This window comes from Aspergillus flavus, chromosome 1, assembly GCF_009017415.1.
Source record: "Aspergillus flavus chromosome 1, complete sequence".
Lineage (NCBI taxonomy): Eukaryota > Fungi > Ascomycota > Eurotiomycetes > Eurotiales > Aspergillaceae > Aspergillus > Aspergillus flavus.
Genome location: NC_092406.1, coordinates 5,075,633 through 5,098,207, shown reverse-complemented (window position 1 = coordinate 5,098,207; position 22,575 = coordinate 5,075,633). Strand labels below are relative to the sequence as shown.

Here is a 22,575-nt window from a genome sequence, read left to right as displayed (position 1 = left end):
CTGTCTTGATAATTTCGTGATCACAGCCCTAATGAAGAATTAATGAGCGTATTGTCCTTCTCCCAGCACCGTTCGAGCCCCAGGAAGGGGACGATCTACGGTCGCGACAATAGTGGCCCCATTGTTCAATTGGTACCGCATTCAAATGCATTGAGCTTTTTTAATTATATGTCTTAGCATGCATCATGCCTTCAGAAGCAGATAATCGGAAAGAATTATACACGACCAAGAGGAGAACTGGGCGAAAGTTCAAATTTTACCGACCACCGGTGACAGTAGATTTCATCCATCTTAGGTACTCAGCGGCGGCCGGACTTTACTTGACTGAACGCAATCGGCAAAGAAGTCAGCTTGTGCCAGACCTGATTGCAAGCTGATGTGTCGTAGCTGCGCTACTATCCATTGTCGCGTGTCCTCTGAGTTGGTGTGCATACAACCGGCCAGCAAGAGCATCCAGCTGGCGAAATACGCACCAACTCCTGCGCCTGTATACGTAGAGTGCTCGAAGCCAAGTGAGCTGTTGAAAGTTGCCCACGAATCATCAGACCACTTGGTGCCCGGTACCGTCATTTGATTGAAATACTGCTCCAGGTTCACTGGCTCCAACTGCGCCTGGGCGGGGAAGGGGAAGTAGCTCATCTGCTGGGGTACAGAGGCCAGAATGTCATCGCGAATTTGCCTCATTGTTCGACTGGTTTCCTGTAGTTGATCGGTGTAATTTTTGGAGAAGAACCAACTGGGGTCGGACTTGGCTCCCCTTAGGAGAAGATGGCAGATGGCGTGGTTGGCCAAGACGCGACATGTACGCATATCGTTCCAAACTCCGACGATTCCAGCATCGTGATAGCTATGGTAAGCGTCACCATGAACCCGGGTAGGGTCCGGGCTAGTGAGCTGCATGACAGTGAACTGCCACTCTGGTGAGCATTCCGAGAATCGGCTCTCGAGTCGGTGGTCAATATCTAGAGCTTGGGATAGGTACCGCTCGAGCTCGTCGATAGGCAGCTGTCTTTCTGTGGCGCCAGTTCCGTTGCCCACGGCCTCGCTACTATGGATAAAATCAAAGCCTCCGGGCAATATCTGGGAATAAAGGTCCATGATTTCCACGAGCCCGCTACTGGCAACCCAGTAGGGATCGGAGGCACTGATTGCTTTGGCAGCTTCGGCGCGGATCATACGGAGTGGTGAGGGGATTGCACTCCCCATGCGCAGGCAATTTATCAGAAGATGGCTGAAGATGTCCTTGAAGATCTGGAGGCCAATGGGAGTGGTGAATTGGGCCTTGCCCCGCAGCCTTAGCAGTGAGGTCGCACCTTGGATATGTTGATCCCATCCATTTAGTGAAGACTCACCGAATTCATAGAGGGATAACACCAGGACGGTGACGATTGTGCTATGCCGGCGTGCTGTCTGCGGATCTGTCAGGGCTTTGTTCATTCGTTTGATGGTTCTCGTATACATGGCCCTTGATCTACATCGTAGATCGACCTGACAAGTTCTATGGGCTAATCCAGCAAAGCCCACGGCTAGAATGGCTCCCTGCAGGATCTCATTCTCATCGTCTAGTGTGAGAATGCTGGGTACGTAGTCGAGAAAGCCAGGTGAGGGCGGAGACTGTCGCACGACGTAATGTGCCAGAAAATAGTTCAACCCGATCATATCGAGTGGCAGGGCAAACGGTGGGGGAATGGCCTTCTGATTATCAGGGCCTTTCCCCTCCGCCCTGTCTTGCTCGTCGTTCCCTACATTCTCGCTCCCTAACTCGCACCGGGACGAGGATGTACCGCGCTCTAGCACGTTTGAACTCGCATTATTAAAATCCGGGGAGGTGTTATTCACTTGCAGGGCATCATTCCCCACGATGCTCTGGCTATGGTCAGTGAATACAGGATCTTCATTCAGTAAACCCTGTTCTAGTTCCACTTGTAATCCTGCACCCTGCGACGGACCCACCGAGCCCGGGGTATGCCCACGAGAAGCGTCACGCTTGGTGATCCTTGCGCGAACTTTATCACCAACCTGGCTGCTCTCGTCTCGAAAGATAAGACTCGTGGGGTCTCGATAGCCAGGACATTGCTGTCCCATACGTCGACATTGTCCACATCCGGGAACAGCCTTGTCGCACTACCGTTATCCGAGCCAGTGTTAGTGTTACTTAGGCCACCAAAACCAAGGTGAAGGGGGGAAATTCAATGATAAATTGAGTTGATATTGTTAGGAACGAGGGATCGACCTACTCGTCTCTTCTTGGCTCGGCAGTTGTTGCAGCTAGTGGAAGGGCGTCCACAATACACCATGGTTGCCTGAAATCGCGGGGTAAAAAATGGGCCCAGGAGGGCGAGACAGAAAAGGGAAGCAGTTCGTCGTGCAGCAGTGATTGTCGCAACAGGCTAGGAATAGCATCTAGTGAAGCTTGAGCGGAACTCTTGGGATCCTTTGTCGTCCTGTCATTCTACGTGCTGACACCAAGCTTTTTCCCCAAGACCCGTCATTCCTTTGAAGCCTAGCCGCTGAGATAAATTAGATCAGCGAGTGAGAACCGGTCGGCTAAGCCCGTCCCGAGACAGTAGATCGAAGCTCGATTAACTTCTTTTCTTCTTTTTTTCTACATAAGTACTTAGTTCTACACTTGTCGTTGATTATCAGGTTATTTTCGTGCATGAATATGACCTGATTGAAGAAACCAGACTTTCCCTGTGAGGAGTTTCAGGATAAATTTGCACTTTTAACCAGTTCCAAGGACAAGTGCTCCACCGCGTCAAAATAGCGCCAGAACAGAACTGCTCTAAGTTAACCTCGCTCTCAACTCAATGTCGCTTCTTGAGTTTTCACCTCTATTTAGATATTCGGCTACCATGAACCAGTGATGAAATATACTTGTTCCTTGAAGATCATCAACCATGGGGTTGGTCAACAACCTTCAGTACTTCGCCCTGGTTGACAAGATTCCCTAGACCACTCTCGTACGCCTAATTCCCGACCGTGATCTTACCTCATTTATTCTTCTCCGTCCTAGGCTAGAGTATAAATGTCCAAACTTAACTATCTTGTCCACCGTCAGTGAGGGCGTAGGGCTGGTTACCCAATGCGGAACAGAATGCCGTGCAAGGAGTACTAGACCGTATGCAGCTTAGTGCAGTCGAAGTGCTACCCGAAAAGGTATGCATGATGCTGCCCTATACGGATCTGACATCGAAGTCAATAGACGCTAAGCTCAGCCACGTAGTAGCGGACAAGGCTTATTTTTCTCTTGTAGATGGTTGATAGTATGGCTCAGGATGACTGCATAGCTGGGCATGTGGCATTATAAATATCAAGAACGATTCCCAGTCTTCTTGACATATTATCTATACCACATTATCGCTATCATTGTCCAACATGCCCGGAAATTCATACTACAAAACCTACTCTGAGCGAGATTACATATACCAAGAAGAGGACTACCCCTCTCCCCAAATCCCGACGAATTGCGGTCCTCTGCCACTTCCTATCGTTGTTCCACAGCAACGACCTGGATCCAGGGAACGCGGTTTCATCGCCGCCTATGCCCCATCACTGGAGGCGTGCGGCATTGACCGCATGGCGTTCTTAAGGTTCCTAGATGAATGCAACACAGCAGTACAAGGAAACAAGTTCCTAGCCGGTGTACAAGTTGTCTCGTTCGGTGTCGGATTCACCCCGGAGATGATCGTGATGGGAGTTGCCACCGCTGTACAGGCCGGAGCCTACTTCGCCAATAAAGGCCATGTCAGACACAAGTAAGCAATCTGTACTATTCACCATATCTGCAACTAATGCGATCTCCAGAACAAATGCTGTCCTAGATCGATACAATCAAGAACTATTCGGCCCTCGCGGCCTCTTCTGTATGATCATGAGTTATGAGCCAGAAGCCTACGACGAGTTAAAGTCTCAATCGTCACAATCATTATCGAGCCAGTTGAGTAGGTTCGGATCCCTGGCCTCGGGTAGCTGGGTACGGAATCCTGTCTCGGGAAAGTCGCAGGGTGCTCATAATTTACCCACTGCTGTGGCGCCTTTGATGTTTATCGATGATCGGCGTCAGCATAAGGAGCTCCTGTCTGATGGATGTTCCCTGGAATCCACGGAAAAGGTTAAGTCATCGAAGAGGGCCAAAAGGGCATTCGATACGTTCAATGATTACCTAGATCGGAGGGCCCGTGCGCAATATGTGAGTCTTGCTGTCTGCTTTCTTTCTGCTCGTCAGCGATTTGAAATGGCGGCGTGATTGGAGAGGACAATTATTAACAGTATGTGTCCAGACAGCCGAGAATTCAGGCGACATTTTGAATGTCCCTCTGACGCGCGGATTCAAAAACCGCTATCTCGATCCTAATCACCCCGCCACCAACGGGGGTCTCATCGGACTACTCTCCGGTGGCGTGCTGACTCCTGATCCGGAGGCACGCAGACGCAAGGCCCTGCGGCGGGTCGAAGAAGAAGAGAAACAAGTATTAGACCAGTATTACCAGCAGATGGACGGCATTCGCAACCAGAACCAGTCCCGATGGGAGATCGAGAGACAGATCCGGCAGTGTGATGAGCAATTTGCGCCACGGTTCGAGGAGTTCCGAGAGCGGAGACGAGAAGCACAAGGAAAACAGAGAAATATCCGTAAGGTGAGCAAGCCTTTTCCACGTATATAGATAATTTGTGCTGATGAGATTGGATGTAGAATGTTTTGTACTTGACCATTGTTAATAAGCCGACAGAGGGAGAATTGGCAGCAGCGGCGGCAAGACTAAATGCTAGTAGTGGATATGGAAATGGAATGGTGGGCGTTACGCAGGTATAGATCAAAGGTATGAAGTATATATTACATTCACTCAATAGTAATAGTCTTATCATTCTATTCGTCAGGCATTATAATGCTCATTAAATATGTACAGAGAAGTAGAAGGTCATGAGCACAACATTCAGAGTCTGGACCATCTGTCCACAGTCCGAGAAGAAGCCCGAGAGGCCCTCTGATATGCTCGAATGGACTTAGCTGGCTGGACGAGAAAGGACAGTAACTTCTTAAATACCACGCCCTTACTGTCTCGCCAACCTTTCTCATCCATGTGAGCTGTCGTGCTTGTTATTTCCGATGAACTATCTGTCATGTCCGATTCTGTTGTCGATATTGCCACCTTATCATAGATCATGCCCACCCGGTCCTCGTCAAGATAGGTATCCTCCGATGAGATTGTATGGAGTAGTAAGGCTCGACTGGTAAGATATGGAAGAAATATAGATGACTCGAATGACTGAGATATGCGTGTTACTGCTTCCTCGATCAAACAGGGCGATGGTGGAAACGAGGTGTCGTTATATTGAAGCAGGGAATCTCGCTCCTCAGTCGACAAATTAAGCTCGCGTGATGACCCAGGCAGGATATAAACAGATATTATCTTTCTCCAGGTCAGGAGCAGTTGCGGTGTTAATGATGGACGTGAGGGGCGACGTGGGCTATCCAAGCCAAGAGCAGAGTGGTATTTTTGTTTGTATCTCTTAAGGTCCTCCAGAAATTCCAAGGGCTCGGAACAATGGCTTTGTGATACGTAATCTCTGAAGGATTTTAAAGTATATGGATAAGGTGCATTGTCATTCAACACATTGTCGAAAGTTGGTACTGCCTTAGGGAAGCACGCGATAGCCAGAGTCATCCTTGCTGGCATGGAGGTATATAGATGTGTATATGGATGAAGGAGATGGTTTGCAAGGTTGTTAGAGGTAACAAGTATATGATTGACAGGACTCTGCGCCAACGGCGTTTTTCACAATGATAGACATCATGAAATTGCCTCTCAAACCCCTTAATATGCACTTCGGTCTCTTCTGGCCCTATATCCTAAAGCCTATTTTGGAGCTAGGTGCCATCAGTCCCTGAAGAAGAGCAATGTGAGTACGGTTGGCCACACGTCGAACCAAATTCTGAAGATACCGGATTGGGAAAGAGGTCTTATAAATTATTATCAGAACTTCTCCATCAGCCAAGCACGTCAGGTTCACCCAGACATTATACGCTATCGGCTACATCCGATTGGTTCTACGTAGCGAGCCGAACAGTTATATAGATACTTTAGCTGGATTCAGCATGTGGAACCTTAGGTTTTGTGTATGCCGGGATTCAAACCGAAGGGTCTCGCCGGGTCCAATGTCTGATGAGGGAAAATGATTCGTGGGATAGCTTGGCTATCTATGTACGACTCGAGTCATGGGGAGTGGCGGTTAGTATGCGGGGTCTGGAGCAAATACCAGACTTGCTGTGGAACTTTGGGTCGAACCGAACGGCTATTGTAGACAACCATGGCTCATGAGTTCGAGAACGAGCCCAGGAAAGAAATCTATGGCCCAGACCGTCGGGCTTGCGGGGGTAAGGTGAAGACCAGCGTATCTTAAATCAAGTTAGTGAGCCTCAGGGTTTGTCGTTGGGTTATGGTCAGCAGGATAGCATTAGCAATCTACTTGAACTCAAAACAGAAGCGAAGGAGAAGAGGTTTTGCTTTGCATTTCCAATAGTTGCTGATGTCAGATACGAAGTTAAGGTTTGGATTTTGCTACAGTACTCACTGCAATATCTGAAGATAGCTTCCAGCAAATCCCGGGACATGGTCGTTTGATTCGGTAGGAGTATGGCGTGTTCTTAGCTGGAAGATATTGTCGCTGCCTGCTTAGCTCCAGCCCAATCGAGCCCATGTTCTAGTTCTACTGACCTCGCGTCTATATCTGCTTTGGTGTGACATTCCTCCTCCATGCCTTCAGCAGCAAATGCCCCTGCAACCAGTTCGTTACCTCCCACACTCTCGTGGTCCGAATCCTAATCTCGAAGGGCAAATCTTATAGCGGTCAATGACACTCTCCATCACCACTGTTTGCTCGAAGTAAGTGATGTTCTAGCCATTATACCTTCCAGAAATGGCACTAAATGCTGGACAACAGTGTTGGATTTCTCATCGGCCTTGACCAAGCCAGCGACCGGGTTAAACTTTTCCGCGCTTAGAAATACTCGCTCCTCACGATGCACAACATAAGATGACAAAATACCACTGTATTTCCAGGAACAAACTTTCCGGGTATAAGCGCCTCTTCCGATAGGTGTACATCTAGGCAAGCTGAGGGCGATCGGCTGCGTAATGCGGAGATTCTTATCTAAACAGGCACGCAAATAAGGAGTGTTATTGGCTTTCTCATATGGCGCCATAGTATTTCTGGAAGTAAGCTCAGCATTCACTTCTTCCAGTACAGAGTATAACCATTCCGGGCTTTTTAGTTGCCAAGTCAAAACGTTATTCAAGGCAATGTGGGAAAGTCTGCGTCCAATATCACGGTGAGTATATCATTTGTCTTTTCCCATGCTGAACTGTCCAGTTAGCTATTTATGCCATGCGTTAAAGGACTAAAACGGGTCTTCACTATAACCTCCAGAGAGATAGCTAGAAAAGCCGTTTCTTTACACGAGCAGAGCAATATACTTGACGTAGATTAAAATCTTTAGCCTCCACGGTGCCAAGTCAATTTCCAAGGATAAGTCACCCCAGCTTCCCCAAAAAAGAGATATTGGCGGGTTGCACCGCCGCTTATGACATGTTCCAAGCCCGATAATCCAAGAGGCCCTTTGGGCCGGCTGCTTTAGGACTTCTTCAACGGTGGCGGATTGCAACATCGGTCACACGCCTTGATACAACTGAGCCACCTTTTCCGCCACTTTAAACCCACCCATCACATCTTAGAGGCAAGAGCGATGAAAAGCATCTTTCTTTTGTATGGTCATGCTTGTCATATCAATGACGTTACCCAGGCTGAATTGTGACCTGACTGAGGTTTGGCAGAAGGTATTGCCATATATCTCTTGCGTTGCCATGGTTCGCCATAGGCAAGATTCAGGCCCAAGGCGGACTATAGGATGTCTCTTACACACCTCACTTAGCGTCTTTCGGTGTATTCTACCGCGTCATGTATTTATACATTAGCCGAGATCAGAGATGCCTTATGCAGACTGTAACTCGGTATTGTCGTAAGCCTTTTGGGCCGCGATTATAGCCAAGGATGAGTTCAGATCCAACGTAGAATATGGTCGAACTACATACAATTATAGCACTGTTCATACAGAAGGTAGAAATCTTTCTCATGTGGGAGGTCGGTGCCGTATCAATCTCGTGATACAAATAAGACTGGACAGAAGAAATTGTCGATATGAACATCATAAATAAATTCAAGATATCAGGTCTGGCAATGTGTCTACCACTACTCTTCACCCCCCAAGACTAATCTTTCCACTAATCAGTTCCTGTCGGTAATCATAGACAGGGCTAACGCCATATTCTTATTTTTACTTACAGGGAGTGTCCAGGTCCACACTATACTATTGAGGTCAATGAGTTTCAGTACATTAGTTTTAAAGCCGAGCTCCTCTTTCTAGATGACATTTGTTACTTTTAGCTCCAAAAGGACATCGCACACCTTCCTCCGTTTCTCAAGGCGGAGAATCTCCTACCATTTTGATTCACATTTCAACACAGGATCACGCATTGCATTGATCGGGTGCTCACCAAAAGAAATAATCTCCCTTTAGAAGAAGTGTATCTCTTTCCCTGTGTGGAACATCGCTGGTAGAAGCACACGCCTATCACTTAAGGCCTCCACTGCTGCGCGCAGGTGAACTGGTACCTTTCTTAGAGCGTTGTCCCTCAAATATCTGTTTAGGTGACTTGCCCAAGTCTCAGACAACACGCCTTTAGCGCTCCACCCTATCATTTTGATCATCTTTCGCACATTAGACAGATGCCCGTAATCCCGAGATCTCGGGTTTCTGGCCAAGTCCACATCATCGTCACAGCTTTCATCTTCATTCTGGTCACTGGTCACATCTCCCCAAAGGGAATTGATAATACTTTCACCCAGCCAGTCCGTGTATTTTCCTGCTTTCTTGCTATCTAGGTAGAATGACAGAACATCGCACATTATGGATTTCTGCTCCAGTAGGAATGCATGCCAATACTCCACCAAGCCCCTTTCGGGAAACGCCTCAGTGAAATCAATCTCATCTGTTGGTATCCGACGTGCGTAGAACTCAGTGCCGGCACCGAGCTCTAGTCGACAGAGAAACCACTTCGCACCCGGTGCACTTGAAAATCGTGCAAGTACCCATTCGCCAGCGACGATCTGAATGTTAGATTCGGTGACAAAATCCAACATGCGAAAAAGCTTTCGCTGTTCTGGGGAATTACCATACTGTATCTTCATCGTCTTCGGGTTTGTGGTAAGGTCTGATCTCTCTGTGGAAGATCGTTCTGGTTTTTTCAGGCCTTGTCGTATGTCCTCTTCAGAGGTCGTATAACTTTCGGTGTTGGTCTCTGCATTCTGCCTATACTCTGACCTCTGTAGCTGTTCAGAGATTCCGTCCAATTTGGCGTGTGGGTCTTTAAGGACGGTCTCCTCTACCACTTCGACTAAATCCAACTGCTGCGCAAGAACGTGTCTTTCGCAAGAAAAAGCCACCATTGTCAGCGCCAGCCCCGTACTAATAGTACACCATCCATCAATCTTGTCATTGACGCTAATTGCAGTCTTGATCTTTTGCCGCAGACTATCAGGATCAAGCATCCTTACGACGATGCGCTGATGTCAAAAACTCCTTTGATTCCTGAGCTGTTCAGCACAATAGGATTCGGGCTGATGATTATTCTGTCCAGGCTTTCTAAGGGTTCAGTCTCGTTCACCGTAACCTTATCTTCAGATCCCCCCTCTGTATGCACTTTATCGTACGGGTCTTGGCAGATGTTGCTCTCCGATCTTTTGCTTAATGCTTGCTCAATTGCGTTCTTCACCTCCTTATCAAAGTCGGGCGATCTATCCAACCGTCGTTTCTCCGCGCCCTCCTTCTCTCTATTCTGCGCATCCTTCTCCTGTTTGCGCCTTTCTTTTTCGTCATTACACCATCATACATTGATATGCGGCGCCAGATTCGAAAGCTGGTTTGGTATACGCCTTCCATACCATCACTGTTTCTTCTCGGTCCCCTGCACCTCTGGTGGATCATTGTTTTCTATCATCTCCTGACGTTTTTCGTCAGGAGCCTGCTGGCCCCTACTATCACCAGGTATCAGCGGCTGTTGATGGCCGTCCTCAAGTTCTTCTTCTTTAGCATCGATCTTTGCTGCCTTCATCTTGTCGTAGATTGGTTTCAGGTCAAAGCTATTTCGAAGCGTCCTAAAATCATCCTCCTTAAGGAGCTTAACATGGTCATAGAGCGCCCAAAGGATGTCTTTGCTTTGTTCAGGTTCTTCACGTAGATCGTGGAAAATTCCAATATATCATTAAACACGGCCAGCCATCCACAAGTCTTTTATGCGTTGCTCACGAAAATATCGCATCAGCTCTTGATCCGCGTCGAAATTTTCTTGCAACTCTGTATTCTCAACCCGAAACCCACTAATATTAGAAGCATACAGAGACCGGCCCCTTATGGGGCTTCCATTGTGTTTCCCGGACCAGTTGAATACAGAGACGTCATTTGAGGCAATTACGACTTCATCCATCGAACGAGCCAAAGCTTTTGTTAGTCCCTCTGCTGGGAATGCCGGGAATCGCACGCCAAGTATACCCATCAGCGAGTAAGCTATATCCGTCGGGACAGTACACTCTCGGGCGGACGCCAGGTTCATCACACTATGGGCAAAAAAGGTCGCTCTCCCAGTCCCTCTGGACCAGCTTTTGAGGCACTGTACTTTGCTGAATCTTGCAATATGTTCGCGATCGGCCCGGATCTCGTGGTTCTTCAATTTCGCCAAGGCACTCAGAAGCAGGTCAATGACAATCTTTATTCTTCTTTCCTTGTAGATATCATCTGTTTTAGGCTGCGAGTCACTCAAGGTACCGTGGATGGTTCCGGCTATTAGCGAGTAGAGTTTCAAAGGGTGTATGCTGGTATCGCCTCCATGCTCAAGTCTGAGACGTTGAAGGCTCTTAATAGTGCTCCGAACGCACTGGCCAATCCTAGTCCTCGCAGTTTCTTCATCCAGGTTTTTGGGGACGGCAAAGTTAAAAGCTCCCAGAGTATCTGTGATTGACTCTAAAATATCTCCTGTTTCTGTCTATAAACCCATAAGAGATCTCCAACAGGCATTTCGAAGGTGATAAACTTACCATGCCAGTTCCCTCCTGTTGCCTTTTTCCATTCAACAAATCTTGCACATCCTGGGCTGGTAACGCAGCCATTGCAATGCTGATATTTTCTTTCGACGTGGCATGTTCTTGGTTTCGAGTGTACAGGTCGATGAAGGGACAAAGATTGTAGTATTGGCCCAAATCATCGATCGGTCTCTCCAAAAGGTCCCAGTTAGGGTTGACATAGAAGGTCACTTTGCTAAGGACCAGTTCCTGCAATTCGACTACCAGCCAAATTGTTTGCCGGAGGTTGACGCTCCGCGACCGCATTCGAAATGGGTAATTCACCTCTGCATCTTACCTCTCACATCCTCAGCCACAGTATGCATAGTTATGCACAGTTACGAGTGAGCGGGGAGAGAACGCGCGGCCGTGCGGAGATAATCCAAATAATACAATGTGCTAAAATGGCATCGGTGTCCTGGCACAGCATTTCTCACAATATACACTATGTTCTCCTATCATCGTGTCTTAGTAGTCTTCGGAAGGTCTGTCTGGGATAAGAGTCTAGTATGTGACTGGTATGTCTTATTCTGTATTGTAGCTATTGAGCGATTTTGGAATGCTGAATATATTTGTTCTTATCGACAGTGACATCCATCCATGGGATATCGACATCAACAAAGAGCAGTGGCCTGGCAAGATTCGTCTGATCGCCTTTGTTGATGTCTTCTTCCTCATTTCTTACTCAGCTAATGCTAGCTTCGAGAAGGGCATCATAATCTATAGTAAGAATATCGTTGCTATCTAGACAATAATTTCCCTTGCTTCACTAGCTGACATCTGTAAGAGGACCACCATGATATAGATACTCTTCTAGGAAACGACCAACCTCCCGTCATTAAAGGTCGCGAATAGCCAAAGACTGCAGATCATGATTTGAGTCCAGGGCCTCCTGGAAAGGCCCCTCAGGCCAACGAGGTACAATACGAGTTTCAGTCGGAGAATGACAGCTCACCAACTAAGCCGGTGTCCTCGAGGGTGAAACAGGAAGGTAAGTTCTTCCTATCCCGCTGTTTCTATGATTCTATTTTGAGGAGCCAACATCTCCACCACTTGTTCCCACTCTTTACACTCCCCTTTCCCTTTTCCTTGGTTATATCATATCGTTTCTGATCAAGACGTCCAAAATATAGTAAAAAAACGCTTCAACTTCGTCAACGGTGCAAAATACTCCGTGAAAGGCTGGGGACACCAGATTGGACTCAAATACACATATCCAAGATCCTGTCTTCGGGAATATGAAATCGAGATCAACAAGCCTTACCATCGGGCCATGAGAAGTATCCACTTCCCACTCCCTGGCGATTGACTTACTCTCACTGACGCAAAGTCTCTTATGTAGGAAGTATGAAGCGTGGTCTCGAGGAGCATAGCATACTCCAGTTACTCGGTGATGATATCTGGGGCGGCATCATCAAGCAGGGACAAGTGACCGGACATCTTGTTTCTAAATACCTTGCTAATGGGGTGTTGGACGATGCGCTGAAGGAGTATGTGGATGGGGTGGTCTCTACTGATCGGCCTGGAAGTATGATTCTGTCTAATGATAATGTGAGGTAGCCGTGGTTAACTGTCCGGCATTTAGCTCGGTTTCTTTTGGGGGATTCATGGTTTCTTGGATTCGGGGGATTGTGTTGTGGTGCTTAATATTCGTAGAGCTTATAATTTTCGCTTTTTTCGGTCCTGGCCTCTGGTGCTGCTATCTTTTGTGTTCCTCCTTGTCAATATACATCGTGGGGTAAGCGGGAAACTTGGCTACAAGTATCAATCAAGCCTGCCATTATTCAGTAACGGATTCACTTTAAAATGATAATTTCTTGTACATATAAAAAGAATGTCCAGTTTCAACATTCCAGCGCTCTTTGGGGGTAAACGATCCTATAATATATCCGCAGATTGACTACCATGACAGGTTTGTCTTTACGGTTACACTCCAATAGAGTCGCACAGAAATTCCAAATATCTCACAGGTGATGAACAAGACACCCGGTCACTTTCTCCTCCCTTGACAAGCCTCGCGATCACCGAGTATCATACTCCGCAAAGCCTTCATCTTTGTGGTTCGGACACTGTCCCCGTGCGATCATTTGCCCGAGATATACTTCCTTGGGGTCCCGACAGGGCTGGCCCGTCGCAGCGAAGATAGGGCATCCCATGGTCACGAGGATGCGCCTCACCTTTGTGCAGGAAGTAGGGCATCTGGTGTAGCGGGTTGTTGTAATATGTATTTTGCATACCTGCAAGTCCAGTTATCAGACTTTGTAGTAGTTTTAGTTGATGGGCTGTTAGGGACTTACTGTTTGGGCCATGAAGATAGTCATAATACTTTGTGGATTTGGAAAATCATCACATTCGACTGCCTGAAAATTCCTTGGTACCTTAGGCGTCTCTATAGGGTATTTTGAATGGTATCTTCAGGTTAACACATGTCTTTCTGGCCTACATTGTAAGTCTGTAGGCTGATATATTTCAGCCTTGAGATTAAAATGAAAAGGTCATGTGCCGGACTCACGTGTGTCTCTAAGGTGGTTATGGTGTGTGCCTTGTAACAGATTTCGGAAAATTGCACTCTCGACCAATCAGTGATATGAGATATACGTTAGGTCCTTGAATCAATCTGACAATGGGGTGCCTAATAGGATAGAATAACCAAAGTGAAACCAACTGCACCATTCTATATCAACATAGGGCTCAAAATAATATAACTGGAATAAGGATGAACTTTGATTTCGGACGACCCTTAAGATAACATCGCTTGAAAATAACCTAAATCGATCACGATGTCGCTTTAAATACCTCTTAGCACTACTCCATATATTCGCCTGATATGTAGATTTATATCGTTACTAGTGTACTATTCGAGACTAGAATATTATAATAGGAAAAGGAATTTGGTTAGTTCTTGGATATCGCATTTGATATACAGTTTTGAAGGTCGTGACTCATTTTGTAAAAGGGGATTCACATCCACTTAGCCTGTTAAAAACGGATGTCGGTCCCTATTCTTGCTGTGTCGAATTTAAAGATAGGAATAAAATAAGGAGCACATTTCAAGCCTTGACAAAAGCTCTCCCAGACGTCTTGGCCATTCGTGCAATGGCAAGTATAATCCCTCCGGCCAGTGTCAAACACCCGCTAAAGATCCAGGTCGGATTGGCACCAGAAGCATCCAGAATTGCACCAGAAATAGGAGTCCCAACCAGCAATGCAATGCTCAAGATAGTAAAGCACATTCCCATGCGAGTACCTATCACACCAACATGTGGGGAAAGGCAAACCAAGACCGGGCCTGTTAACGAAACAAAGGATCCCGAGAAGCACCCGTACAGAACACAAAATACCAACAAGGCCCCCTGGGAGTGCACTGCGAGTAGGCAAAGTATCAGACCACCAGATATGACAGAGAATGGCACTAAGTCGTTGAAAGATCCCACGATTTGAGAAAGGTAGCCCGGAACCAGACGTCCGAGGGTTGATGATGCATTGATTATTGGGAGCAGATAGAATACCAGGTCAGTGGAGACCGTGTGGTTCTGACTAGCAATAGACTGGACGTAGTACGGGTGTGATGCCTCATAAAGCAGAGGAACATCCCTATATTGAATAAGTACTTGATGCAAAGGCGACTGAGAGAGTTGACAGTCCTGAAAGGGCTATGATGCTGACCTTTCTCAACGTACCATAGTTGCGGCCATTCAAGGCATCATGTGCGGGCCAGGATACGATATATGGATTATCCCTAGTTCCATTCCCCAGCCACTGGTGGTCGACATTTCCAACAATTTTCCTAGAGTTGGTAGTGCCCAGCAAGAAAAAGAGCCACATGCGGTGCCACATACCGAGACTCTTGTTTCGGGTTTGCATCTCGTTCTGTAAAACACCGATGCCTCAGTATTCGGTCATAGGGAAAGGATGGTGGTAGACGATAATTATATAAAGTATGGTTGCTATTCATTTTATTCTTGTGGATTCAATTTCTTCCGATATTATTTTGAAATTTTGATTTTCGATTTTTGGTTTCTGGTTTCTGGTCAAGGGCATAATCTGGCGACCAGCCAAGAGCACTGCATCAAACGAGTACCTCATAAATGAGTTTACCATCTTCTGCTAGTCCAGTAAGCCCGGACTGGAGTCTGTCTTTCTTAGGCCAATTAGGGCCCTGCAAGAGCTATAGCGAGCATCAGGTACCTACAAACCTACTCCAACTGTTCAGGTTAGGTCCAGCGGGGAGCCTATACCACTCTAATCTAGACCTAAAACTAAACTAGGAGAACTAATACTCCGTAAGGTTTGCTTCCTTCTAACTAATTGACTATGTGGCTTAAATGCTGGGTATATGTCAGCTGCGTAGGGCAGGCGGCCGTCTAGACCCGTTTTTTGGTTGACAGAAAGCCTACCTAGCAGAGCAAATCAAGTTCGTATTACTAGCGCACCTAAGTATAGTCCACTTTACATATGACTGTGCTGCGATACAATTCCGTATTAGAGATACAATATCGTCGGCTCAAAATAGCCACACATCATCGTCCAAAAGGTGTGTTCTAGCACTTTGGTTGATCTCCTTGGTTTTTTATTCCAAACACTTACGTTGTCTGACTGATTGATAGATTCTATTTGAGATGGCACATTGCCATTGTAGACTTGTTCATGCTTTGAATGTCATGATAGCTGAGAAACAATTTCATGAGCTGACACTTCGTCTATCAAGGTGTTACAAATCGATACACAGCTGTAGTAACTCATTTTACAACTGCAGCACCTCATTTACACGTACCACCTGCCCGGTGCGCATGGACTCATTCGCCGCAATGCCCGTCGCAATTGACCATGCCCCATCAAGATGTGACGCAGCTCTGTTCAGCGGATCTGAGGATCGGGTGCCAAAGAGATCTTGTAGCAATTGGGGGTCACCACCGCCATGACCCCCTTCGCCCGTTGGAACCTCGATTTCCACAGGCTTGCCCAACAAGGGCCGCAGGAGAATGGTCCGACTCTCCAGCGCGCCCTCCAAGGCTTGCTCTCCTCCAGAGTTCACATACGACTGCTCCACCACCTCAACCTCCAGTCTACCCTTGCTCCCATTGAAGTTCACCCGGAACCCTTCCCAGGGCGCATACGCAGTGAGACTGTATGTCAACACCGCTCCGGTCTGATACCGCACCATCACCCCCATGGTATCCTCAATATTGATGCCATCTCCAAACACACTCTGATCCCGATAGTACCCATCCTCCCATTCAGCATCCGCGTACAGGGCCTTAAGCTGCTCATTGCTCTCCAAGTCCAGAGCAAAAGGATCCTCCTTCGCCACATCACTACCACGGGCACGAGAGTAAAATTTTGTTTCACCCCGACGCTCAGCATTCTCCTTCCCATAAAATCGCAAATCACCCATGGCAACCACCGTCTCTGGCTTCGTCCGCAACCAGAAGTTAACCAGATCAAAGTGATGCGTAGACTTATGCACCAACAACCCTCCACTGTTCCGCTTATCCCGATGCCAACGACGGAAATAGTCCGCACCATGCGAGGTATTCAACATCCACTCAAAGTACACGGAGTTCACATCTCCGATCGCCCCCGAGTTCAACAGCTCCGCGATCTTGGTATTATGCGGTGCATACCGATAGTTAAAGGTAACTCGCACCTGTCCCTGGGTGCGGTCAACGGCATCGATGATCTGTCGACACCGCGGCGCATCAATCGTCATTGGTTTCTCGGTGACGACATTGCAGCCACGTTCTAAGGCGCGGATGATGTACTTGTGGTGCGTGCGGTCGATGGTGGTCACGATGATTTCGTCCGGGCGAGTCTCGTCGATCATGCGGTCAAAGTCCTGGGCTAGATATGTAGGAACGGCACTGTGGCCTAGTGCCTCGATGCGACTGTTTGCGTAGGCCAGGCGAGTGTTGTTCGTGTCGCAGAAAGCGACCAGCTGGGCGGTGCTGCCGAAGTCGCGCACGATGGCTGTATAGAAGAACATGGCGCGGCCGCCGGTTCCGATTAAGGCATATTTTTTCATCTTGGGCTCTGCCTTGGTCATGGTGTTGACTGTATCGGTTACAACCTGGACGAAGAAAATGTGTCAATGAACTGGAATCTGGAATCAAGGAGGGTATAGCTGTTTTTAAGTCCTCGGGTTGCAATGCCCCGAGGTGATCGATCTACACTCCCCGCACAGGCTTCGATCAGGCTAAATACATAATTTTTCCATGAATCGGAAATCAGCACATGATGCGGGGAAATCTGGGGTCTGGGGTCTGGGGTAGAGTTCCACTGGTCTTTTGATCAGAAAGCAGGCCGGTCATTGCTGTCATTGCGTTGATTGCCATCAATAACTACCTCCTTCGTATCGGGATATTATAATCCGAAGCCAGAATAAATGCACTCTTCCCCAGGATAATGTCATTCCCCACAGGTACATTTACTAGTCATCATGGCAGGTCCAGCAGAAACACCACATGACGATATCACCACGGTCGAAGACCCCCAAGGGCCTCGTAACCAGGGCAAGGAAAAGGCAGCGCGGTTCCTTGCTGAGGTCGACGAGGGTGAACGGACCTTCACGCCAGAAGAAGAGAAGGGTGTTCTTAAACGAATTGATCGCCGTCTGCTACCCCTGCTTCTGGGCGCGTACTTCTTCCAACAACTCGACAAATCCACGCTCTCCTATGTCTCCATTTTTGGGCTAGTTGAGGACACGAATCTCCATGGACAGCAGTACTCATGGCTCGGATCGATTCTTTATTTGGCCCAGCTGGTCATGCAACCTGTGGCAGCGCTGCTGCTTGTCAAGCTTCCCACAGGAAAACTGATCGGAACGGCGATATTCTTGTGGGGGAGCTCTTTGGCTATCATGGCCGCGTGTACGGACTTTCCTAGTCTGCTTGGGCTGAGGTTTACCTTGGGGGCGTTCGAAGCGATGATAGGTATGTTGCTACCGAGCATGGAGTGGTAACTTGTTGTCTGGGATCAGGTTCTAACAAGACACAACAGCGCCTTCATGTGTGGCCGTAACGCAGATGTGGTGGAGACGAGGCGAACAGACTCTACGGACGGCCTATTGGAATGGAATGAACGGCGTGACGTTCGTCGTACGTTTCTGTCCCCATTTCACAGATCAGTGAACTATCACTCACAAAGAATTTGACAGGTCGGAAGTCTTTTCACATACGGATTGGGTCATATCCACAGCAACACGCTCTATTCCTATCAGGTAAGCCCGATACCGTCTACCTAGCATGAATTATATCGGCTAAACCATGCCAGATTATCTTCATGTTCTGCGGTCTACTTACTGTCGCCTTTTCTCTCGTCGTCCTCATCTTCATGCCAGACTCACCCATGGAAGCCAGGTGTCTCAACCACCGTGAAAAGATCATCGCTGTAGAGCGCCTCCGCGCAAACCAGATGGGCGTTGTCTCCCGCGAATGGCGCTGGGACCACGTCTGGGAGACGCTCTATGATATGAAAACCTGGTGTTGGTTTTTCCTGATCGTGGCCATCTCGTACGTGATAATCCTTATTGAGTCCATGCCTAGTCATTAACAAAGTAATGTCAAAACTAACACCATCCAGAATCCCAAGTGGTGGTATCAGCACATTCGGCAACCTTATCATCAAATCCTTCGGATACGGTTCATTCGAGACCATTCTCTTCAACATCCCCTTTGGCGTAATCCAGGTCATCGCCATCGTAGGCGGAGGCTGGCTGGCTACCCGGTTCCAGCGCAAGGGACTCGTCATTGTTGGGTTCGCAATTGTGTCTGCTATCGGGACATTGTTGATGATTGTTGTACCCCGGGAGCAGAAGGGGGTTCTTCTTTTCGGGTACTATTTGGTAAATAGACTTCTTTCTTCATCCCGGTCAATGTCTCTCGACATGGCTAATATTAGAATAGGTATCCTTCCTGGCAGGTATCACTCCCCTAGTATATGCATGGGAAGCACAAAATACCGCCGGAGATACAAAGCGAAAATGTACCTCCGCGGTTGTATTGATTGGAATGTGCGCCGGGAATGTACGCTCCCCTTCATTGCCTTCTCTTTCATCGAGAATCTTCATACTGATCATGCCCAGGTAATCGGTCCCCAACTATACTCAACATCACAAGCGCCATTGTACCGTCCGGGATTGATCTCGAACCTGATCTTATTCATCATTGTCGGCGTGTTTGCTATGTAAGTCTTTGGTTTAGCGATTACATGCAGGACGCAGAAGCTTACTCTTCTAGTCTGACGAATCTGTACCTCATCTACCTGAATCGGAAGCATGCTCAGCGGAGACTGGATCTCGGCAAATCAGCCCAGGTGGTGGACGAATCTATGCTGAGGAAGGAGAAGGTGGGTAAGGCGGTTGAACTCGAGGATGTCAATGCTGTTCCTCAGCAGAACCAAGCTGAGGATAAGGGGTTTTCAGACACAACGGATCTCAAGAATGAGGATTTCATATATGTGTACTAGTCAGTTGAAGTAGTGTCTTGTGCATTGGGCTAGTGTTATTGCTAATAATCCATGTTTTATGGTACAATCTACCAACAGCAAAAGGTGATAACACAGAAACCGAGTATAAAAGCCTTTGACAGATGACGCCAAGCGAATGATAGTACTGCAAAGCTCATCGAAAATAACCCAGCTGGCCCGTAAAACACAGATTGGATGCACTCCAAAACAAATGTAGCGAAAGGTACTAAATTGAGAGATACAAGCTTTTCACTCAGTGTCTGAAATCAATCGAGTTGTCCCAGTGACACAGGAGAAACTCATTGCCGTACTTATTTCTCAGGCGATGTACCAAACACCTCTAAGAAAAACTGGCAAGAATCTCAAAAAGGCCAATCCTCCTTGAGTTCCTTCCCATTCACAACAGGCGCCTGCGCCGGGATCATCATTCCGTAGATGCGTGCCCACTGGTCGGTTGTGTTGCTCCAGCTATGCATCGTAGCTCGCTGAACGACCATATCGCCCTCGTTCAACGTTACTTGCGAGCCATCGTCCAGGCTCAAAACAACGCTTCCTTTGCCCACTATCACGTAGTCGAGCGTGATAGAGCGATGGAACACTCCCTCTGCTTTTGGGGGGATATCATAAGCGGAGACCCCAGTGCCTGTGGGAGGCCAACTCCGCGGTGATAGTGCTGCATCTTCGGAGCCATTGACGTTTGCGGGATGCTCGCTCGTTGACCACAGTATCGTCAAGTTGTTACCTCCCACAGGCTGGGGGGTAAGGTGGGAGTCGAAGGCTACTGTTGCCTGGCCGTTAGGGTTGTGGCCAGTCACGACTCGGCGGGGAGGCGGTAGGGATGGTGCTGTAGAGTCAGACATATTTTTATAATATGGAAATAGTTATGAACGATGATACTTGGTTCTATGGTAGTAGCACGGGTTTTGGTTGACTTCTTAACTGCGAAGAGGCGAATTTTAACTCCGGTGTAAAGTCCGACAGCTGCAAATTGCTGACCATTTTAATTGCTATCGACCCACAACCTCAATTTTTCATATATACAGGGCTTCGGAAGTATGTCTCCCTGGTGGAGCATGGTTGTATATCTATCTCGGTCATATCCAGAGAAGGTCTGCATACTGGTTTAATTAACGGAATTAAAGATTTGCCCGGAGTTATGCGGGAGAACCATCGGGGGTATATAAGGGGATTGCCCATTTGTACTCACTATTGTTGTTAGAGATATTCGATTAATCTATACTCGTGTACGAAGACCTCATTGTTATTAACAACAGTGCAATGGCATCCACCAATGTTAATATCATCTTTGGGGCCATGACCGTCGGCCAAGCAGGTACGTTATCACGCCCGTGCATCAACCGAATGACTGAATATTAACGGTGTATTAGGGCTAGATGGCTGCCGACAAACCACGCCTGAAGAAGTTAAAGACGTTCTAGATGTCTTCCAACGACATGGACACAGCGACATCGACACTTCCCGCGCCTACGGCAACGGCACCTCTGAATCTCTCCTCGGGGAAAGTCGTTGGCAGGAGAGGAACTTACGCATACACACGAAAGTATATCCAACAGCAAACTACGGGGCAATTCCCGATGCTTACACGCTCGGAGCTGAAGATCTGCGACGAGCACTCAACCGAAGTCTTGAAGCGCTAAAGACGGACAGTGTGGACCTCTGGTACCTTCACGCGCCGGACCGCAACACACCGCTCGAAGTCTCAATGCAAGAGGTGGACAAATTACATCGTGAAGGAAAATTCAAACGTCTTGGAATCAGTAATTTCATGTCCTGGGAAGTCGCCCAGATGTGTGAAATTTGCGGCCGTCATGGTTGGATTCGTCCCTCAGTCTACCAAGGCATCTACAACCCCCTTCACCGAGCGATTGAGGCTGAGTTGCTTCCCTGCCTTCGTCATTACAATATTGCTCTATATGGCTTTCAACCCTTGGCAGGTGGCCTACTTACCGGTCGTTACAATCTTGAGACGACCTCCTTTGACGCCGGTGCACGGTACGATCCCAACAATAAGCAAAGCTCTACGATGAATGACCGCTACTGGAACAAGACGACATTCGCGGCACTAGAGATTATTCAAGCAGCTGCTCAAAAACATGGTCTCACCGTTGCTGAGTGCGCTTACCGTTGGCTGGTACACCACTCTGTCTTGGATAAAAAGCACGGCGATGCCTTGATCATCGGAGCGAGCAGTGTCAAGCAATTAGAAGGTAATTTGGCTGATTCAGAGAAAGGACCTCTTCCTGAGGATGTAGTGCAAGCGATGGCGCAGGCATGGCAGCTCATACAGGAGCCGATCCGAAAATACTGGCATTAGAATGAGTTAATCCTGTTCCTCTGGGGACCCAAAAGTCATATGAGGAAGTTTATCTATATGGAGTGCATATAGGCTATACTTTTATATTATTAGTAATAAAAATACAATTTACCACAAAGAAACCCTCCCAATTCCCGTACCCTTCAATTATAAAATTAAATGACGAGAACCCATGTCAGCGATGTCTCAGAACTATCCGGGATGAACAGTCATCTCAACAGATCATTACTCATTACCTCATCCATTGTGCCTTGGGTCAGGCAAGCTGGCATTCTATGCCTAGCGGGCTACAACCGAAATAAATCCTTGCCACTATTTCCCAGGCCCTGCCATTGCATGACACAGGAGATAAACACAATGCAACCTCGGTTGGCACCAGGCACTTTGGCTGTAAGACTTCTTCTTGGTTAGGTGAACGAGGGATCAACTGCCGTAGAGTTAACATCATTCCGGAGAAATCCAAAGCATGTGAAGATATACGGTAAGACATTATATTGGAAGCGTTTCAATCTATCGCCAGATGCGGAAGCTATATGGAGTTGGCGTCTGCACGTCGGCCTACATGCCTTAAAAGTGCTGAGCCATATTGAAATTAATCTAGC

The 22,575-nt window shown here is 47.6% G+C and overlaps 12 protein-coding genes across 12 annotated transcripts; 4 read left to right on the top strand and 8 right to left on the bottom strand.

The window, feature by feature from the left end:
- Positions 1–291: 291 nt before the first annotated feature.
- On the bottom strand, positions 292–2,297 carry F9C07_10956 (uncharacterized protein; the record flags this gene model as incomplete). Its single annotated transcript, XM_071507530.1, has 2 exons — positions 292–2,124; positions 2,238–2,297. 2 exons carry the CDS (start codon positions 2,295–2,297, stop codon positions 292–294), a joined length of 1,893 nt encoding a protein of 630 aa, XP_071366021.1.
- Positions 2,298–3,378: 1,081 nt separating this feature from the next.
- Positions 3,379–4,816, top strand: F9C07_10955 (uncharacterized protein; the record flags this gene model as incomplete). The annotated part of the gene is made up of 4 exons (XM_041287934.1): positions 3,379–3,758; positions 3,808–4,192; positions 4,284–4,640; positions 4,697–4,816. The coding sequence occupies 4 exons, from the start codon at positions 3,379–3,381 to the stop codon at positions 4,814–4,816; spliced, it is 1,242 nt and encodes a 413-aa protein (XP_041140207.1).
- Positions 4,817–4,937: 121 nt separating this feature from the next.
- On the bottom strand, positions 4,938–5,681 carry F9C07_2102639 (uncharacterized protein; the record flags this gene model as incomplete). Its single annotated transcript, XM_071508943.1, has 1 exon — positions 4,938–5,681. One exon carries the CDS (start codon positions 5,679–5,681, stop codon positions 4,938–4,940), a length of 744 nt encoding a protein of 247 aa, XP_071366020.1.
- A 703-nt stretch (positions 5,682–6,384) lies between these two features.
- F9C07_2250680 (uncharacterized protein) lies at positions 6,385–7,207 on the bottom strand (the record flags this gene model as incomplete). Its single annotated transcript, XM_071510068.1, has 2 exons — positions 6,385–6,780; positions 6,913–7,207. The coding sequence occupies 2 exons, from the start codon at positions 7,205–7,207 to the stop codon at positions 6,650–6,652; spliced, it is 426 nt and encodes a 141-aa protein (XP_071366019.1). The 3' UTR covers positions 6,385–6,649.
- Positions 7,208–8,315: 1,108 nt separating this feature from the next.
- On the bottom strand, positions 8,316–11,501 carry F9C07_2209606 (uncharacterized protein; the record flags this gene model as incomplete). The annotated part of the gene is made up of 6 exons (XM_071509650.1): positions 8,316–9,592; positions 9,616–9,921; positions 10,009–10,288; positions 10,367–11,099; positions 11,152–11,396; positions 11,474–11,501. The coding sequence occupies 6 exons, from the start codon at positions 11,499–11,501 to the stop codon at positions 8,575–8,577; spliced, it is 2,610 nt and encodes an 869-aa protein (XP_071366018.1). The 3' UTR covers positions 8,316–8,574.
- A 121-nt stretch (positions 11,502–11,622) lies between these two features.
- Positions 11,623–12,735, top strand: F9C07_10952 (uncharacterized protein; the record flags this gene model as incomplete). The annotated part of the gene is made up of 5 exons (XM_071507527.1): positions 11,623–11,693; positions 11,764–11,900; positions 12,062–12,166; positions 12,309–12,455; positions 12,518–12,735. The coding sequence occupies 5 exons, from the start codon at positions 11,623–11,625 to the stop codon at positions 12,733–12,735; spliced, it is 678 nt and encodes a 225-aa protein (XP_071366017.1).
- Positions 12,736–12,930: 195 nt separating this feature from the next.
- On the bottom strand, positions 12,931–13,616 carry F9C07_2279998 (uncharacterized protein). Its single transcript, XM_071510410.1, has 2 exons — positions 13,473–13,616; positions 12,931–13,412 (listed from the first exon to the last, which is right to left on the bottom strand). The coding sequence occupies exons 1-2, from the start codon at positions 13,494–13,496 to the stop codon at positions 13,197–13,199; spliced, it is 240 nt and encodes a 79-aa protein (XP_071366016.1). The 5' UTR covers positions 13,497–13,616; the 3' UTR covers positions 12,931–13,196.
- Positions 13,617–14,225: 609 nt separating this feature from the next.
- F9C07_2061017 (uncharacterized protein) lies at positions 14,226–14,675 on the bottom strand (the record flags this gene model as incomplete). Its single annotated transcript, XM_071508651.1, has 1 exon — positions 14,226–14,675. A coding segment is annotated over one exon (450 nt), but the record flags the coding sequence as incomplete, so codon positions are not given.
- Positions 14,676–15,666: 991 nt separating this feature from the next.
- Positions 15,667–17,306, bottom strand: F9C07_2279997 (putative NAD binding Rossmann fold oxidoreductase). Its single transcript, XM_041283895.2, has one exon. The coding sequence runs from the start codon at positions 17,216–17,218 to the stop codon at positions 15,920–15,922; it is 1,299 nt and encodes a 432-aa protein (XP_041140210.1). The 5' UTR covers positions 17,219–17,306; the 3' UTR covers positions 15,667–15,919.
- A 121-nt stretch (positions 17,307–17,427) lies between these two features.
- F9C07_2279996 (permease of the major facilitator superfamily) lies at positions 17,428–20,544 on the top strand. The gene is made up of 8 exons (XM_041283886.2): positions 17,428–18,104; positions 18,172–18,269; positions 18,329–18,391; positions 18,445–18,683; positions 18,754–19,015; positions 19,077–19,196; positions 19,256–19,356; positions 19,410–20,544. Exons 1-8 carry the CDS (start codon positions 17,612–17,614, stop codon positions 19,636–19,638), a joined length of 1,605 nt encoding a protein of 534 aa, XP_041140211.1. The 5' UTR covers positions 17,428–17,611; the 3' UTR covers positions 19,639–20,544.
- F9C07_10947 (uncharacterized protein) lies at positions 20,001–20,498 on the bottom strand (the record flags this gene model as incomplete). The annotated part of the gene is made up of 1 exon (XM_041283896.1): positions 20,001–20,498. The coding sequence occupies one exon, from the start codon at positions 20,496–20,498 to the stop codon at positions 20,001–20,003; it is 498 nt and encodes a 165-aa protein (XP_041140212.1).
- A 120-nt stretch (positions 20,545–20,664) lies between the features above and the next one.
- Positions 20,665–22,095, top strand: F9C07_2141167 (aldo/keto reductase). Its single transcript, XM_041283887.2, has 2 exons — positions 20,665–20,971; positions 21,027–22,095. The coding sequence occupies exons 1-2, from the start codon at positions 20,917–20,919 to the stop codon at positions 21,971–21,973; spliced, it is 1,002 nt and encodes a 333-aa protein (XP_041140213.1). The 5' UTR covers positions 20,665–20,916; the 3' UTR covers positions 21,974–22,095.
- The last annotated feature ends 480 nt before the right edge of the window (positions 22,096–22,575 follow it).

What these genes read in the sequence shown, in the direction of transcription:
- F9C07_2279996 (XM_041283886.2), top strand. Translation starts at nt 17,612, where the DNA reads ATGGCAGGTCCAGCAGAAACACCACATGACGATATCACCACGGTCGAA. An exon ending in TGAACGGCGTGACGTTCGTC is followed by an intron (nt 18,270 to 18,328) that starts GTACGTTTCTGT and finishes AGAATTTGACAG; the next exon opens with GTCGGAAGTCTTTTCACATA. An exon ending in TTCTTTTCGGGTACTATTTG is followed by an intron (nt 19,016 to 19,076) that starts GTAAATAGACTT and finishes ATATTAGAATAG; the next exon opens with GTATCCTTCCTGGCAGGTAT.
- F9C07_2141167 (XM_041283887.2), top strand. Translation starts at nt 20,917, where the DNA reads ATGGCATCCACCAATGTTAATATCATCTTTGGGGCCATGACCGTCGGC. An exon ending in CATGACCGTCGGCCAAGCAG is followed by an intron (nt 20,972 to 21,026) that starts GTACGTTATCAC and finishes ACGGTGTATTAG; the next exon opens with GGCTAGATGGCTGCCGACAA.
- F9C07_2279998 (XM_071510410.1), bottom strand. Translation starts at nt 13,496, where the DNA reads ATGACTATCTTCATGGCCCAAACA. An exon ending in CTATCTTCATGGCCCAAACA is followed by an intron (nt 13,413 to 13,472) that starts GTAAGTCCCTAA and finishes CTGGACTTGCAG; the next exon opens with GTATGCAAAATACATATTAC.
- F9C07_2279997 (XM_041283895.2), bottom strand. Translation starts at nt 17,218, where the DNA reads ATGACCAAGGCAGAGCCCAAGATGAAAAAATATGCCTTAATCGGAACC.